The 17,497-nt window shown below is 41.2% G+C and overlaps 1 protein-coding gene across 1 annotated transcript; it reads right to left on the bottom strand.

Annotated features, from left to right (window-relative positions):
* Positions 1-469: 469 nt before the first annotated feature.
* Positions 470-5,565, bottom strand: nceh1a (neutral cholesterol ester hydrolase 1a). Its single transcript, XM_007564513.2, has 5 exons — positions 5,303-5,565; positions 3,701-3,956; positions 3,495-3,564; positions 2,963-3,134; positions 470-2,870 (listed from the first exon to the last, which is right to left on the bottom strand). Exons 1-5 carry the CDS (start codon positions 5,441-5,443, stop codon positions 2,250-2,252), a joined length of 1,260 nt encoding a protein of 419 aa, XP_007564575.1. The 5' UTR covers positions 5,444-5,565; the 3' UTR covers positions 470-2,249.
* Between the last annotated feature and the right edge of the window lie 11,932 nt (positions 5,566-17,497).

Below are 17,497 nucleotides of genomic sequence, written 5' to 3'. Positions count from 1 at the left end.
AAAGAGGTGATTATATCAGTGACAGTAGCCGCCCCGCGGGAAGAAGCAATGCTTTGAAGAGTAATAACGTTTATTCCTTTCAACCTAATTAATTCTGGTTTACAGGAAATTCAAATATTGTCCATTTGTTATTGGTAAAAGCAGATGACTGATTGGTGTCTATAGGTATAACAGGAGTTGAGATAGATGCGACAATTCTGTCTGTTTCTAACATTTTTGTAAAAAAAAAACACCTAAAAGTTTCTAAGTGAATTTAAGTAAAGGAACAAAACACTTTCACACAAGTACATGTAAAATGTACAACTCCATACTTGGTTGCTTTTTTTAGTTGTGAATCACCCAATGTGGTACATAAATTAGAAGGCGTAGGTTTCTTTATATCCAACAGGGGGCGCTGTTGTACTCTCTTTTAAATGAAGTATTCCTTTTTTTACGGACTCATTATTTGAACAAAAAACTCCACATAGTATTCATTTATTCAATCCTTTAATTCAAGCATTCGTTATTGAAAACCAGGCAAACACATAAAGCATAAACTTGTAATATAAACCCCAAAATCTTGATATCGGATTAATGAAGGCTTGCTGCATAGCAAGGGCATGTATGTGGATTAAAAATTTTTATTTACGTACTCATAAATCTGAGACATTTCTTAATTTCAGACTTTTAAAAATGCAACACTGTTTAAAGACATTGAAATTATTCTACTTAGAGAAACACCTTTTTAAAAATTACCGTAAAGCACCGTTGGTAATTGCAGGAGTGTTAGGAATGGACAAAAATCCCTGTCAAATGCAGTCTCTCTTTTTTTTTTTTTTTTTGACATTTACAGTGATTTGCAAAACTATTCATACCCTTGACACTTTTTCATGTTTTCTCCCATTTGTCACATTTTATATCTGACACAGAGCAGCACATACATGTGAAAAGGGGGTAAAAATGTGTGATTTTTAAATATTTTCTAACAAATAAAAAATCTGAAAGGTGTGTCGTCTTTAACCCTTTCTAATCGGATACCCCTAAATGAAATCCATTACAACCAGTTGCCTTGAGAAGTCAACTGATTTGTAAATAAGAGGTTGCATGTGCGCCATTTTATTAGTAAGTGCAGTCGTTGTGTGACGGACTCGGCACCATGAAGACCAAGGAACAACAACTCAAACATCCTTCCAGCCTGAGATACAATGGAATGGGTTCAATCAATATATATTTTTGTGTTAGAATGGCCCAGTCAAAGCCCAGACCTACGTTCACTGTGCAGTAACTATTATGTAAAAGGAAAAAAAAAATCTTACAAGCAAAGTTGGTAGAAACGGAGCCACTAAAGACACAGTGGAAGGCGGGTCATAAAAGTTCAAGGGACGTGGATACTACTGCAAGCCACTGCTTAGCCAATCAAAAAAAACCCACAAACCGATTCAAACCAAGTGCAATACATGTCGTAAAAGGTTAAGTGCAATCTGCTTGTGATTGTTGAGGGTCAAGATAATTCACCTTGACCAAGACTTGGTATTGTTTACATAAAGAGAGCTGGTAATGACACAGATTACAGTTAAGGTAAACAACGTTTTCATTTTTCTTTAGATATGAATGATAGTTTTGGTCATATGTGAGACTTGGTGATAATGGCAATAGCTGCAAATGTAGGACATCAGATGTTGCATAGTACTCTGAGACAAACGACACCTAAAGGAATTAATCTTATATGCTTGGCATCAAATGTCTAAATACTTTTAGATATTCATTCATTTATGTGTTTTACAGCTGATTAATTTATGGAAAAGTTCTTTATTCATTGCTTAGCTGGTTACAGTGTTGGACTGCTGATGGTGACTAAAAGTCTGCAGATTATAAATTTCACTTGTACAAAGTTTGGATTTCCATTCATGTCCAGGCCCTGAGCTTGGATTGTACATTTTTGAACAAAGACAAAAAATGTGCAAGCCCTTCGGTAAGACCAATTTTCCACAGCAAGGTCAAGCGCATACGGAAGTTGAGAGCGAACCTTTTCCCACATATACTTCTTGCCAATGGTTTTCTCGAGATGAGTTATCTTCTAATGCATGCCGTTGTGGCATACATTTGAGGGATGGAATCATGTTTAACACGCATACAAATCACCTTTTGATCTTGCGAAAACTAGATGTGTTTGAAAACCATTGGGGAAATTAAGTCCGTATCTCGAGAAAACGGGAAAAAGTTTAAACGAAAACGTCCGTTCTCGACTTCGGTGAGTGCGTACGTTAAAGCTACAAGTTGTTCTGCAGCCAGGTCATGTAGTTCCTCAGCGCCCTCTTCCCCACATCGAAGTCCAACGGCCAGCTGGTGAAGCTCAGACATCCGTGGAAGCCGTCCTCATAGTAGTCGCTGGTGACCGACACTCCAGCGTCCTTCAAACGGCGGGCGTACATCAGCCCGTCGTCCCTCAGCACGTCGAACTCGCACGTTAAAATGTACGCACGAGGACATTTGGCCAGCACCTCCGGTCCAGCCAGCAGAGGCGACGATCGCACGTCCAGCAACCCCGGTATTTTCTTCAGAAGCCCATGAGAGTCTCTCTCCGCGACAACAGGCTTGTAGCTTTTCTTGAACTTCTGAGAAAGCAGCGAGGTCCAGTCCAGCCGAGACCTCAGCTCTGGGGTGAGGACCGAGTGTTGCAGGGCGCTGTGGTTGTTCGCTATGAGCTGGGGCTGCAGGGAGATGTCGGCGCCGAGGTACTGCAGCCAGAACTGGACCATGACTTGGCGAGGAAGGATGGCCATGTTCCGGTTCTGCACGTAGGAGGGTGTGTTGAAATCCAGAGCCTGGAGCACTGGGTAAATCAAAGCCTGGACACTGAATTTCACAGGCACACTGTCATCCGCAGCAACCTGGAGAAACACAGACACTCAGAAATGTAAATTTCATACGAGCTTGCAGCTGCTGTGTCGCATGAATCCAAGATCCTGGGTTCTGCGAGTACCTCCTGAGCTATGGCGGCGGCCAGATTTCCTCCAGCGCTGTCTCCTGACACGGCAACACGCTCGGGGTCGATGGCGTACTTGTCCAGAACCTCTGGAGATAAGAAGTGTTTGGCAGCAGCGGCGCAGTCTAAAAACGGCTCTGGGAAGAGGACCTCTGGAAACAGACGATAACTACACACACGTTCGGAGACAGTCTTAAGAGTTAGCGTCACTTGAACCTCACCGAATAACAGTGAGGTTTTGTCGCAACAAACCTGCTTCTAAAGAGTTCATAGCCCCACTTGAACAGAAGAATATTGTTTTATTCCAACCACTGGAATAACAATTTTGAAAAGCATGCGTCATTTTTCTTCCCCTTCACAAGTATGTGCTTCTTTGAGTTTGTCCATATACCCAAAGAAGCAAAATACTGCGAGAAAGAGTTCAGGGGATTTAGATGCTGTTGCAACGCACTTCACCTCCAGTTGGAGGTCTTGCAGTGTGTCGCCTACAAGGTACACAGTATAGAGTCAGAAGAAGAGATAAACTTACTCAACTGAGACTACCACGGTGTTGAGCTCATCAGAAATCATGCGGCCCACTTTATCATATGCACCCATCTCTAAGGAAAGAGGACAATATTTTCCAGATAAAGCTTTTTTTTAAAAATATGTATAAAAGTAAACCTTTCTTAACTGATTTGTGGTGATTGCTGAAGGAGCCAAGGTGCTGTAAATATATAAAAAATAAATTCTCACTGCCACTGCCAAAGGCCCAGCCACCTCCGTGGAGATACAACAGGCCTCTCCTCAGGTGACCCTCCCCTCCGGCCGGCGGCTCGTAAACCCTCACGGGGACGCCGGCGAAGGTGATGTCGCTGACCTTCACGCCTGGGACGACCCCCGCAGGAGACCTGGAGCCCAGGAGCGCCACCATCGTCGAGTCGAAGCCCTGCATCGTGCGTCTGAATGATGTGATGTAATGGTCGATACCCAGGTGGTATTTCAAAGCAGCCTGAAGACAGTGAGACCCACACACACACACAAAAATCTTGGATGGATTAGATGAAAAGAACAGATGATGGAGGCCGTTAACAGGCAAAGACATCTGACTCAGTGACCTCTGTTGTCATGGACCGTCTGCCCTTTGTCCCACAGACTGTCTCAATACTTGTCCTGCATGAATGCCATTAGGCGCCTGTTTTGGCAGGGACTGAATTAAGAGTCGGTACATGAGGTTCCGATTCTTAAACATGAAAGATATGAACAGCGATCTTTGCTTTATTTTATTTAAAAGGAAATATTTTCTCTTTCACTCTGCATTGGCTTCACAAAACACGGCTGTGGTCAATTTGAAAAACAAAAACAAAACAACTAAGTACACTCTTACTGCTTCCACCGCATTTAGGATGGAAAGAAGCGCCCATGTTCTGCTCATCAAAAGTGCTTAAAAAAAACACAACAATCCTGAAAATTATCAATCAAATTAGCAACAGAGCGGTTGTTTGCGGTAGATTTTATTTCATGGTGTCAGGGTAAATTAAAGGTTGAACACATAACAATCCATGTCACACTGGATTATTTGTTTAAAAATGTGAAATAATTCAGTATAATTTCCCATCAGTTTCCTAATCATGCACTAATTTCTGTTTGTTTAGGAAACAACATGGCTGGATTTTTGCTGCTGTTAAATGAAAAAAAAAAAAGCAGAACATTGAAACATTTACCAATGCAATGTAAATCAACCTCACCTCCTTATTTCCTCTACAAAGTCTTAACTTTTGCCTCATTTATTGACACAAGGTGAAGTGCAACACTGTCTGCAAAAGACAGACACGTGTGTTTCTTTGAAACCTCAGCTAGTTAGCCAATCCCGATGTTCCTCTGCCTGGACAGTGTGCATTTCACAACATGGAGCAAAGGTGAAATTCAGGAGCGTTTCCTCATGGCACCGTCAGAGTGACTTTGCAGCTTTGCACTGTGACAAATATTGCTACAGTTCAAAATTGCACTGTTCCTGCATAAACATTGCATTTCTTAGTCCACACTGGGGTGAATTTGTTCTAACTAAAGATGCACGCTGAAAATAGGTTGCAGTAAATAAAACATGAAAGCACAATTTAACTGTGCAACAGCAGCAAAAATGTGACTTAATGCCTACTCTCAGGCAGGTCAAAGTGCAGCTGATACTGTTATCAAAACCAGGGAAAAGTTCAGTGGCTGAGCATTAAAAAAACATAATCTAATGCCATTTATTTAAAGCATAACAAAAAAAATGTAGCAACAAGATATATATTAATGAATGGAAGCCTCACATTTCTGCTTGCAGCTTCAGAAGGCAGGGAGCGCATCTTCTCTTACCAGGTTGATGCCGGTCCTGAACGCAGCATCCACAGCCATCAGCTTCCAGGGCTCCTGGATGGCATCAGGCATCGGGTTGTAAACGTAGTAGGAGAGCGCTGCGGCCAGCAGCACCGTAACAACCACTGCCTTCAGCCCCATCTCTCGCTCTGTCCCTCGGCGTCAATGTCCTCGGTGTCCCACAGGCTGCTGGGACCCAGACGTAAGTCCCACACGCTTCATTTGTTTGGGGCTGGAGGAGGCACAGGTACTTCCGCTCGAAGCCTTTCACATGAAGGGGTTTATTTCGGGAGAGGATACATTCGGGTAGGTTTTTGAAATGTATTCTTATACATATGAAATAAAGCAATATAAATAATTTTTTTTGCAATTGTCTTAACACGTAGTGATGGTTCTGTAACTAAGAGAACGCTACATCGTTAAGGCTTTTACTTTGAAGAGACAGTGTAGAAACACGTTTGTTTCTGGGATGTTTGTAATGACGGCATTATGCGATAAAACTTGAAAAGAGACATAAACGCTTTTCTTGGCACTTCAATTTCATACGTAGTTTTTTTTGGGGGGGAAGAGTTTAGCATGTTTATTAATATTTTGAGGAGTGTTTCCATGTAAATGTTTCAGTTAATTTTTTCCCCCTAAATTTGCTCATACATGTCTTTAAATTAAAACCCCTTCTTCTTTTTCTTAAGGATGTGAACCAATGTTAAATCAATAGCAGACCACAGACAAAAAGGCACTAAGAGAGTATTTGTCACATTAACACCAATGTTTGTTTATTCGTGTAGATGCTGTGTTCTATGTTCTTCATTCGTTTGTTTGTTGTATGCTTGCCAATTGTTAAATAAAGTTTCTTGGGGAAAAAAAGACGTGGGAAATGAAAACGTGTAATACTTTTTGACCACAGAGAGGCGCTGTTGGGCTGCAGATAGGACGAAGCAAGAGACGAGCTGAGCCTTTATTTCAGTGTTAAGGTTCTTCATCATACAGTAGTAGTGTTGGTAAATGTGAAAGTATTTAACGTATTTATTTAAAGTATTCTTATAAAATTTGCCAATGTAAAGAAAGCCACAACATGGAGAATTTGATCTAAAATGAAGCTCCCATAAGAACTCTAACTGCAAAGGCAATAAAAAGAAGTATTTCAAAACCTTGACGAGCACCAAAACTGATTTTAGTATGTCAAAAGGATGTACACGTATTAATGGGGTCATTTGGAAAGGGTTAACGTTGGGCCTAAAGCTGCTCAAAATGAGTCGGCTTGAGTGAAAGATGTTCAAGTCTTTAACAGAATTTAGTTGTAAGCGGTTTAAAATGCCGCACAAAGATTCAGCAGGAAAAATGGAAATAAATTTGGAATCTCAGGTGTAAAAATGTACGGAATCCGAGAGGGCTTCCGTACATCCAATAGGATGTTTTTAGCATCCTATTGAAAACCTAAAGTTCCTATTAAAGGATTGAAGACAGCGTTCAGTTGAGATCGCAAAAGAACAACAAAACTTCAGGCTAGCTTTATTGTTTTGTTTTGTTTTGTTTTGTTTTTTGTTTTTCATGAGTCAGTGTTGGATTACACTGTCTTTGTAAGTTTTCTTTACTGTAAACCGGTCGCAGCGACAATCAGACACAGGAAACACGAGAAAAAAACGGCGCCTGGCCCGAATTTAAACGAAGGATGTTGCAGACAGGGAGGATGAATGACAGCCTCATTAAAACGTGGTGTAACACTCACCAGCTCATTTAAAAAAAATAAAAAAATAAATAAAATTGTTCTAAATCTGTTTCGCAGTCCCATAAAGAAATGGATCTGCGCAGCGGAGCAACCCTGGAGATAACAGTGGGGACAAGTTCAAAAAGAGCTTCAGTGTCATTTGTCTGGCAGTCTGTCTCCATGTCCTATTTATCTCCCCGTTTTCTCCCACGGCTCAACGATGGCCGCAGCCGGCCCCTGGGGGCCTCGTGTCAAAATAAGCACGGCACTGGGTAAGGATCTAACCCTCTGGGTTGAGATGGGTTTCCAAAACAAAGCCGCTAGACTTCCAGACCGTGATAGAGTAGGAGACTGTAGAAAAATCAGAGTGGAGCTGTCAGAAAGGCATAAATAAATGGAAAAAAAAAAAGTTAAAGTAAAATTTCTCACCTACCATCCCTGAAGCAGAAGATTTCAACGCTAAATTTGTGTGAAAATGGAAAAACAAAATGGCTTTTGTGAGTTTTTATATATATATATTCTGATTCTGATGTAACTCGGTCTCATTTCTTGTTCTGAATGACTCAGATTATGGAGAAGTAGATGTTCGGCGAAGGATCACGAAACCGAGCATCCTGCAGAATTGGTTCATCTTTTTCCAGTTGTCACACTGGTGACGCATAAAACTCCAAACCTTTTTCTTTTCTTTCATTTTTTTCTTTTTTTTTTTGCAGCCATCTCGACGTTTAAAATCCCTCGCCGGGTCGGTGCTGCTGATCCACGTAAATATCACAAACGCCACACTTTACCACTTTCAACAAGCCACACTGAATCAGTGTCAGCAGGAAAACGTGGAATGCAAACTTGATATAGATCATTTTCTAGAGTATCTGCATTTGTGTGGAGTGGGTGGGTGGGGGGTGGGGGGATGTGTGCATTAAAATATTCCCTTTCCTGCCACCCTCCTCCCTACTGCGTGTTGGCTTGGCATCTCCTCACGGTCTGCGGTATGGAGGGCAGAGATGGGGCCCCTCTCTTGTGACGCTGACTGGAATTACACTTATGGTCACTGAACTTGACTGAACACACGAGGCAGAAACGGAGGTTTTGCATTTCAGGCGGTCCTCGTCTCACTGCAAGGCCCCTTTGCTCTGACTCTGCCTTCAGATGCCTCCATGAGTTACAGCGCGCTGCTCTGCTCCTGCTATTCTGATTTTAAAGGCGTTCCAAGAGGAAACGGGACCCAACCAGAATGCAAATTAGGTTTTATAACAGACTTCTGCGAGAGAGAAATTACAAGCTAACTAAATATACTCCAGCGCAGACACTCCTGGGAGGATCATTTACACACACACACACACACACACACACACACACATTATGTGGCTGATGTGAAATCAAGGATGTCCTCAAGTTCGTTGAGAGAGAGAGAGATTTTCAGGCAATTCCCAATAGGAATCAGTCGGTTGTTGTGTGTATACAGCTGCAGGGATGACAGATGGATGAATCAAAGATTTACTGTGCATCATCACAGTGTGTCATAGGGATAATGAGAAAATATTTTCCCTCTCGAGCGTCTCACTATGATACAAAAAAATTATCCGTCAGCTGCTCCTTTAATGAAGTTTTTCCTTTTCTTGTGTGCATCTGCGCTCAATTGTAGTTGCCCCTTAACAATAGGGAGACAATCTTAAGTGCTCTTTAGCCCACTACAGGATTTAGTTGAAGGGCCTATTCATGCAAAAACTGCCGCTGATTATAAATAATTATATTCATTCCAAACAAAGTGGAGCAGATATGAGCTTTTACTGACTACTTCGGCTCCAGAGAAACAATAAAACAAGTGAAGGCTCGCATTCGGTGAAAATGCTTCCGTTTTCATGCTCCAGTAGGAAAGTCGAGCAAAAGACGAGGGGATTTTCATTCGAGTTTCTGTGTGATTAGATGATTGACATGCGACGCATCAGCATGAGAAGCGAAAGGATCCACGTCTCCTGATTTTCTCCATTTTGTCCTGTTACAACCAGATTTTTAACACTGCTTTTCATTATTTAAACAAAATCATACAATAAACAAGCAATAAACATGATTTTGTTTTTTGTCAGACGCCATCGTCAAAAGCATCTAACGAATATACAGCAAATATAATCCACTTACTGCTAATCGAAAGCAGCTCTAAACAGGCCCGAGGTTTTAGCCTTGACTTACAGGAACTCGGTGTTCCAGCTGTTTTGCTGTTTTCTGGGAGATTCTTCCAGATTCGAGGAGCACAGAAACTGAAAGCTGCCTCTCTGTGTTTGGTTCTGGTTCTGTTGCTCTCTGACGGCTACTGAGTTGATTTTTGAAAAGAAACCAGTCACACAGAATTTTTATTTTAGGTCAAAAGAATAAAAAGAGGGTGAACACAAAAGCATGTCACACTTTAGATATTGTAAACACTTTTTCAGTCTTAACCCTTTCATGCATAGCGGTCACTAGAGTGGACAGCTATCTAAAAGTCATTTTCTTGTGCTTCTTGTGGATTTTTATGTTATAAAAGCACACAGACCACTGAAGTGGACACTAATGCATCATAAAACACACTATCAGCTACTGGCCATCACCTGCAAATGCAAGAAATTATTTTTGTTAAATCCAATATGGCCGACAGACAAAAAAGCATGCCCACCGACCTGGTCCCTCCTTCTACTGTAGATGACTCTGGCAGGTAGAGAAATGATCAGATAACCCCTAAAGAACAATACTACAATACTGCTGATGTTTTTGTTTTTTTCAAACAACTTTGTATTTGAAGAAAATTACAATTCATCACCTAAAATTTTTATTTTTTTATTTTTTTTTTGCTACATTTTTTTATATGCCTTAAGAAAATTAAGAAAAAAAAATCCTGACAAAAAGTATCACAATTCATACACGAAAGGGTTACTTTCCTTAAATTTTACAAATACGCACTACCTTGGATTGGCTCATCAAACTGAATTCCAATAACAATAAAGAAGTTTGTGGTTTCAATGTGACAAATAGTGGCAGGAATACTTTAATATTTCACACCATCCCAGATAATATTTCAGTCAGATAATAAATTAACACAGGATGTCACACTTTTTCTTTTTTTTTTTGTTTTGCAAGGGAGGAAGGCAGTGGTCATATTTCTGGCCAACTTGAAACAGCTCTAAATTAGACAGCAAGATAAGAGGTTTCATCACTCTCTTATGTGAAGAAGCAGTGGGTTTAAAAAAAAAAAAAAAAAAATTTTAGAAAACTGATAAAAGCAGATTGGACAAAACAACGTAACGTTCCAAATTGTCTCTTTCGCTGCTACATTTCTCCAGCAGTCACCCACCTGTGGGTATTTAGAAAGAATCTGCAGGAGTCTATATTTTAATCCTTGAAGGCAGAGTTTAGTAAGGTGTCATAGAGTTTAGGTGATTGTATTTTTGCACCACTTTTCCGAATGGAGCTCAGCAGGCGTAAACCTAGCTACACAAAATTGCAAAAGTCAACAAAGTCCTTAAAAATGAAAAAAGTTCTTGTCGTAAGGGAGTGGCATATTTTTTGTATTTGTCAGATTTTGAACAGATTTTGAAAAATTCATGCTTACATGAATTTTCTTTTTTTTGCACACACACCATACAAACAATATGATACATGTAGTAGTGACTAACCAACGCAACACAGGGTGATAATAGAGTGTCAAAACATTCAGGAATATCACAAACAAGTGTTGCTTACTCTGTTCAAACAACACCGCAGGTGCCATTTTGGAAGAGACACCCGGTTTTTTATTTTATTTCAAAAGCAAAACAAGGTTTTATATCTGAAAGAAGAGCAGAAATTGTCTGTGTTTGTGCAAGGTGTGCACCGAGTAACTGTAAATTAAATAACTCGTCTTCTTTACATAATTACATAAATCGTTGGTTTGCCATTAGCTCATGTAACGTCGTGTGCAGAGAAAAAAAAGAAAAGAAACATTAGATTTTCTGAATCTCTTTTACTGGACTAAATGCATGCACAGAACTGCCAGGGGCAAACATGAACTCCGACTAATACTCTAGCATTAGGAATCAATTAAAAACCTTGTTTTTTACGTGAATGTGAGAATCAGCAGCGGTCTGGTGCTTGCCAGGTGAAAGCTTTGAATATGCCATCAGATTCGGTCTTTCCTCCCCATTTACTGGTAAACTCCTCCCTTCCTTTTTATAACTAAATCTTTCCATGACAGCTGAGAACCAGCTTACATAGTAGGAAAATAAAATAAAATAAAAAAAAAAAAACCCATGAAAGTCACACCTGATGTCGGAAACAACCCAAGCAATCCACACATACGACGAAACCGATAGAAAAGTGAGCTAGGCATCACAAAGTGGACCGGTACTGAAGACAGGAATAAGCTGCGAAAAATCATAGAAAGACAAGAAAAATTTGTCAGTACTTATAAAACAATCATCAGTTCCAATTAAAACTGGCTGCTTTGCTTGTTTGCTGGCTTCTAAAGGTATGTATTCTTTTCAAACTATCGCATGTTACAATATGTAAAAGCAAATAGTTTGTTGCAAGACACAACTTTTTGTTGTAAAAGAAGATGTCGACGGCGTTTCCAGTCTCCTGCATAAAGACATAACAACACGACCAGCAGATGTTGCCTTAAAATAAAATTTCCCACCAAATAATCTATGTTGATTTCTTTGTATGCTTGGATGTTAGACACATATTTACTGAGGGGGGAAAAAAGCACACATTCACAATCTGTTTTCTCCCTGCTGCATCTTCTTTTTCTGTTTCTCACTGGTCTGCCGGGGATCCAGAGGTGGCGGACCCTGCATCGGTTTAACCACCCAGAAGATTAGAAAAGGCATCACGCCGGCAGAGGGTTCAAAGGTTGCGTGTCGCATCGATGTAGACAACTGCATGCCTCTGTCCTGACCTTTACCCACCAAGGCATGCACCTCTTTTGCAGGCTTCCCAAAAGAAAAAAAAAGAAAAAAATTACAAACAAAAGCTATGTTTTCCACCAACCTGGTGGTTGGACACACAGGAGAATGAACGCAGATGAACAAGCACGCTCCGGTGACCTCCTACTTCCAAGCCAACGCCCTCGGGCCCTCCGCTCCCACGAGCCCTTCTCTCTAGTTCCAAATGCAATCCTGATGTTCTGGTAACCAACTCCCCCACCCCAAAACTCCCACTTCCAGCCCCCTCGACCAGAACCGGGGCTGTTAAACGTGCTCTCTGCACCCCTCCCTGTACGTCCTCAGCTGCTGCGCGGCGACACTGACAAGAGACAGCTGTTGCGGTGGTGAGAGGGTGAGAGTGTTGCAGTCGGCGGCAATCAGAGAAGACACACACACACACACGCACGCACACACACAGATAGTCAGACATGTGGTGTTTGTGTATGCGGAAAGAGGGGAAGGAAGGGGTGGGGGGGGTGGACAGGGTGTCACTTCTTCTGAATCCACATCTACTTTCAAATTACACAAACACAACTTTTTTAAAATCCATGGTTCCAGTGTGTGTGGGATTTTTTTTTTTTTTCGGATTGGTTTTCGGGCATTTGGACATGAAGCATGCACGCTGGAAGACAGGAAGAGGGGTGTCTTCTTCTGGAGAAGGGAAGCATTTAAACAGCTGGTATCATGCAGGCTGTAATAAAGCTCTCCCCCACTGTTTTTTTATTTTTTTCTTTTACTGACATTTCCCTGAGGAGGAAGAAAGAAAGGAGAAAAGAAGAAAGCCCACATTCACAAAGGCACAGAGAAGCTCAGATCATCAAACCTGCTGATGGCTGCAGTGCAAACAGACGGATGCAGGAACGCAGGGCCCTCCCTGTGAAAAGAGCACACGCAGTCAAGGGTTTCATTAACTTCGGTTTAGCAGTAAGCTCAGCCCTGCACGCCGGATTTTCAGTGCTTTGCAAAAAAAAAAAAATAAATAAATGTTCACAGCTCTTGAAGTTTTTCACACTTTGTTGAGCTGCAGCCACAAGACGACAGGGTATCTTATGGAGATTTCATCTAAGAGAAATCTCCGTAAAAAGTGGCGAATAGATGCGAGTGGAGGGAAGGGACTGAACTGTCCGCAGTCTGACTGGATGGACAGCAACTCTGAACATTTCATTTGAACTCCGCCCCAACAAATTCTCAGCAGCTTTTGGACTTTGACTGGGCCGTTCTCACAATAAACTTCATGTATCTTCTCACCACGTCTGACCAGCTTCCTTCTCCCGACATCATCACCGCGTCATGATGCTGCCACCACCGTGCTTCTCCATGTGTGTTTAGGGAGTTATTTTCATCTCAGGTGCGTCTGAGATTAAAATACACACAGATGATTCTTTTTGTCAGGAGACACCTGTCAACGCAAATGTCAAATAGAAATGCATTTTATAAAAAAACAAACAAAAAAACAAAAAACATGCTGAAACCCACGTATGCTTTAAGTGTGCAACATGACAAAGTGAAATGGATACAAATACTCTTGCCAGGCACCAAATATTTATGCCTGGGTGTGGGCGCGCAAGTGTTTGACCCTCTTGTCCTCTTGCCTATATGTGTGATGATGTTACATTTTTGGCGCCTGTTGCTTTCAGCAGAAGCTCCAGTCCAGGTGCCTGGTCTTCGGAGGCGGGTTCTCACATGCTTGCTGTCGCTGTTCATCCACACCGGCCATCCGGGGTGCCGAGACACGCACCCTGTTCCTTTTTGTCAGGGATGTGTCAACACTTTCACAGCACTTTTCTTTCATCCCCACCCACTCCGCTTCTCCACCGTTCCTGGTGAGCTTGACTTATAAGCTTCACTCGAGATACGATCTGTTTTTGTCGGCTGATGCAGGTACTCTGTTCCTCGCTTTACACTTTTTCTATGAATTTCCATGAATCACCGCCCGCTCACGTGCGCTTTTAGGCCTCGATTTTTATGGAACGTGACAAAGGTGAAACACTCCTGCGAACAAAATGCGGTAAAAATGTGGAATTCAAATGTAATTCACATTTTGTGGGGAGTGTTTCTGTAGACGCCTGCATCTTAAAGGAGGATTTCCATACCGCGACCTTTCATCGTGACAATGCCACTCGATTCTAAGGTGAAGATAGGCCAACTATCTGTGTAGGAAATACACATAAAAATCTTATGTGTATTTCCTACAAAAACCCTCCCACAGTAGCTGCAACATGAAAGGAGAGTTGGACTAATGATTTCTTCCTTCAGTTTTGAGCTGTGTGATGATATTTACCACTTTTCATTCTCTTGTTCCACAAATGTAGTTCTGCACAAAGCCTGGCTTTATAAGCAAAAGCATTGCCAAGTCTATTTGGTCCTTATCAGAATTGGTGTTAATTTAACTCTTTTCAGAGTTATTTCAACAAGAAATTGAGTCATTTTAACACTTGGAAAAAAAAGTGAGAACTACACAAACTACTTTTGAAATAACTCTGTAAGAGTTAAATTAACACCAATTCTGATAAGGACCAAATAGACTCGGCATAGTGTCGATTCAACTCTGCAGAATTTGTTGTGTGGATGGTTTCAGGACCAGGAATGAATAACAGAAACTTGAAATGTGGCTCTATTAGTGTTTTTTTTTATTTTTAAGTCAGAAAACACAAAACAGCCGGTCAAGATTTGAGGTAAAATTCATGTAAGTCGTTTAGAAACATGAGGCATCATTTCAGCTCACCACAGCGCCGGAGAGGATAGGCTAAATTACCACAACAATGGCTGATCGTGAAGCTGCTCTCACACAACCAGTCTCAGACTGATGAGCTCGATTGGTGTCAGGTGCAATCAGAGCAGCCTCGCCCTCAGCTGCACTGAGTGAACAAGGAAAAAAAAAAGAAAAAAGAAAAAAAAAAACTACACAGAACCCCAAACAAACAACCCAGATTCGTGACGGTTCCATCGCCTTTTCTGTTTACAGAATCCCTGCAATCATCAGTCGAAATTATTTTCACTGCAGCAAGAAAGTCTTGGCTGGATCTCTTTCTGCAGCTTTTCATGCTCCTCCTTTTGCCTGTTGTTGTGCTCGGTCTTCCTCCCACACTCTAAAACATGCATGTTAGGTTAAGTGCTCTCTCTAAATTTCCCTCAGGAGTGAGTGAGTGAGTGTGTGCGTGCACGGTTGCTTGTCCTTTGTGCCTCTGTGTTGCTCTCTGACGGTATGGTGAAAACAAAATTAATAGCAGAATGATAATAATATAGGGGGAGTTCATTTTACTCCAGTCTGAATCCGACTTTTACTCGTGTTATAGTTGATTTCACTGTGGCATGATCCATCTCTGATGGGGCAGGATTTTTTTCCTTCTCCTGATTGATACCTTTACTCTAAAATCGTTTTGCTCTTTTGTAAGCTATCAGTAAACCACGACTTCAGCTGCATGACGCTGATGAGCAAATATCAAGAAAATCGTACAAGTTGAACTTTATTTTAGCTTAATCAGATCCATAAGAATTAATGACAGGCCCAAAATGATAAAATGACAAAGCTTTAGTACGAGAGTGTGCATATTTATGGAACCACTTTATTGGAGAGTTCTATGTTTTCGTATGTTTTATTTTCAATTTTCTTCCTTTCATAAACTGGTTTGTTTTGCACTTGATTCACACATGATAACAGCAACAAACAATGAGGCAAACATCTTGTGTTTTAACAGAGGGCATGCACACCTTAAGGTCCCGAGAAAGTGACGTCGAGGTCTCTGCGATATTTTTCGTTCTTTCACTGCTTGGCTGACAACTTCTTGGTTGTCTTCCTGTAAAGTTCGGCAGACTCTACCTCCAATTAACTCAGAGTTTTTATTTTTAACCTGTGGGAAGCACGCACACAGAAACTGTCACAAGAATAGGCCCTCCACACACACACGCACACACACACACACTCTATTGATGCGACCGTTTGTGCCATGTGATGTGGACCTTGTGACGGTTGATGTTGTTACTGGAGACACATTCCAGCCGGGTTTAAAGGGGGATCTCAGGTGTGAGTCTGTGCATAAAAACAACAACAACAACAAAAACCCCACCTCAGAGGGTCATACTCTCATTCATTTGTAACCTCACACCGTCTGCAACACAGCCACAGACCCCCTGTTTTCAGACCCGTTCCTCCTCCTCCTCCTCCTCCTCTTTCTCCTCCTCATCCCAGGTCACCGGCTAAAACTGGGTATGTTACGGTCGAGTGGAGCCTGCAGCCTCACTGTCTCTTCAAACAGAGATTGGAGACGTGGATGGGCAATGCAGAATAGAGACACACATGACGAGTCAGAGAAGGGTCAGATCGCAAGTATTTCTGTCACTGTCTGTCAGCAAAACAGAGGATCCCTAAAATAAATAAATAAATGAAAGCATGTCATAGAGGAGGATTCTTGACTGGAGGCCTTGGTTGACGTGTCACTCTTAGCCCAATTTTTGACAACAAATGCTTTTTCTTGTCTACATTAACAGTGAAAACCAGCCTGCCGTCAGAATCTGTAGTCAGTGGAGAAGCTGACCACCTGGTCTCCATAGAAACACCAGTTTTAAGCACACCAGTATTGCAATCCTCCCCAATTAATTGTGCAGCGTAGCTACATCCGATTCCTTGAGCGAACGGCGTATTTCAATTTGCTGGCCTGTCACAAAAACCTCAGCCATGAATCTCACTCAAAGTAAATCTGTTAGATTGTTATTCGGTAATGACTACGTCCTCGTAGGCAACAGCTTCACCCAAATTATTCATAGCATAGAAACCACTCATTATAGTTCATGCCCTGTAATAAGAAGATGTTTGCTGCTGATTTGGTGGAAAGCTGTCTACATGCTGCTTCAGATGCGCTTTAGCAGTCTGACACTTAATCTAATTACAAAAGTACGATTAGATTAAAAGGTGTGACAATAATGATCCAGAGTGTTATTTCTGCCAAAACCTTGCCCTGCTGAGGACGTTGTTTCTGCAGATATAATTAGAGCTACACGCTGCCATTTGGACAAAAATACTTCGTTTTACATTCAACGGTTCAGGTAAGAAAGCACATTTTAATCGCTTTGAGTACTTTAAACTGATATTTGGATAAACATGCTTCAGAAGCCATCAGAAGAGTTCTGGTATTATTCTCTCGAAAAGTTTGACCGCTGTTCTAATAGTAAATAGTTGGCTTCCTTTTGAAATTGTTGTTTTTCTTCCCTTGAATCCTGATAAAACATAATCTGGAAAGTTTGGAAGGGGTTAGTTTGAATTTTAAACCATCTGAGCTAACAGTCCAGTCGATTTGTGTTGCACGATGGCAGATATGAGAAAAAGGTGTGTTTTTCGACAATATATGTACAGTTCAGCCCATAATTAAGGTTTGGGACATTTTTTTGCAGTTTCTTAAGGGACTTTAAAAAAATCATTAATAGGATTGTATGTGAAGTATCTTTGCATATGTATATTGAAAACACAACAAATTGTAGTTCTATCTATCTATCTATCTATCTATCTATCTATCTATCTATCTATCTATCTATCTATCTATCTATCTATCTATCTATCTATCT

Source organism: Poecilia formosa, unplaced genomic scaffold (assembly GCF_000485575.1).
Source record: "Poecilia formosa unplaced genomic scaffold, Poecilia_formosa-5.1.2 Scaffold160, whole genome shotgun sequence".
In the NCBI taxonomy this organism is placed as follows: Eukaryota; Metazoa; Chordata; class Actinopteri; order Cyprinodontiformes; family Poeciliidae; genus Poecilia; species Poecilia formosa.
The sequence above is the reverse complement of the archived record's forward strand: the minus strand, read 5'-3'. Positions and strand labels throughout refer to the sequence as shown.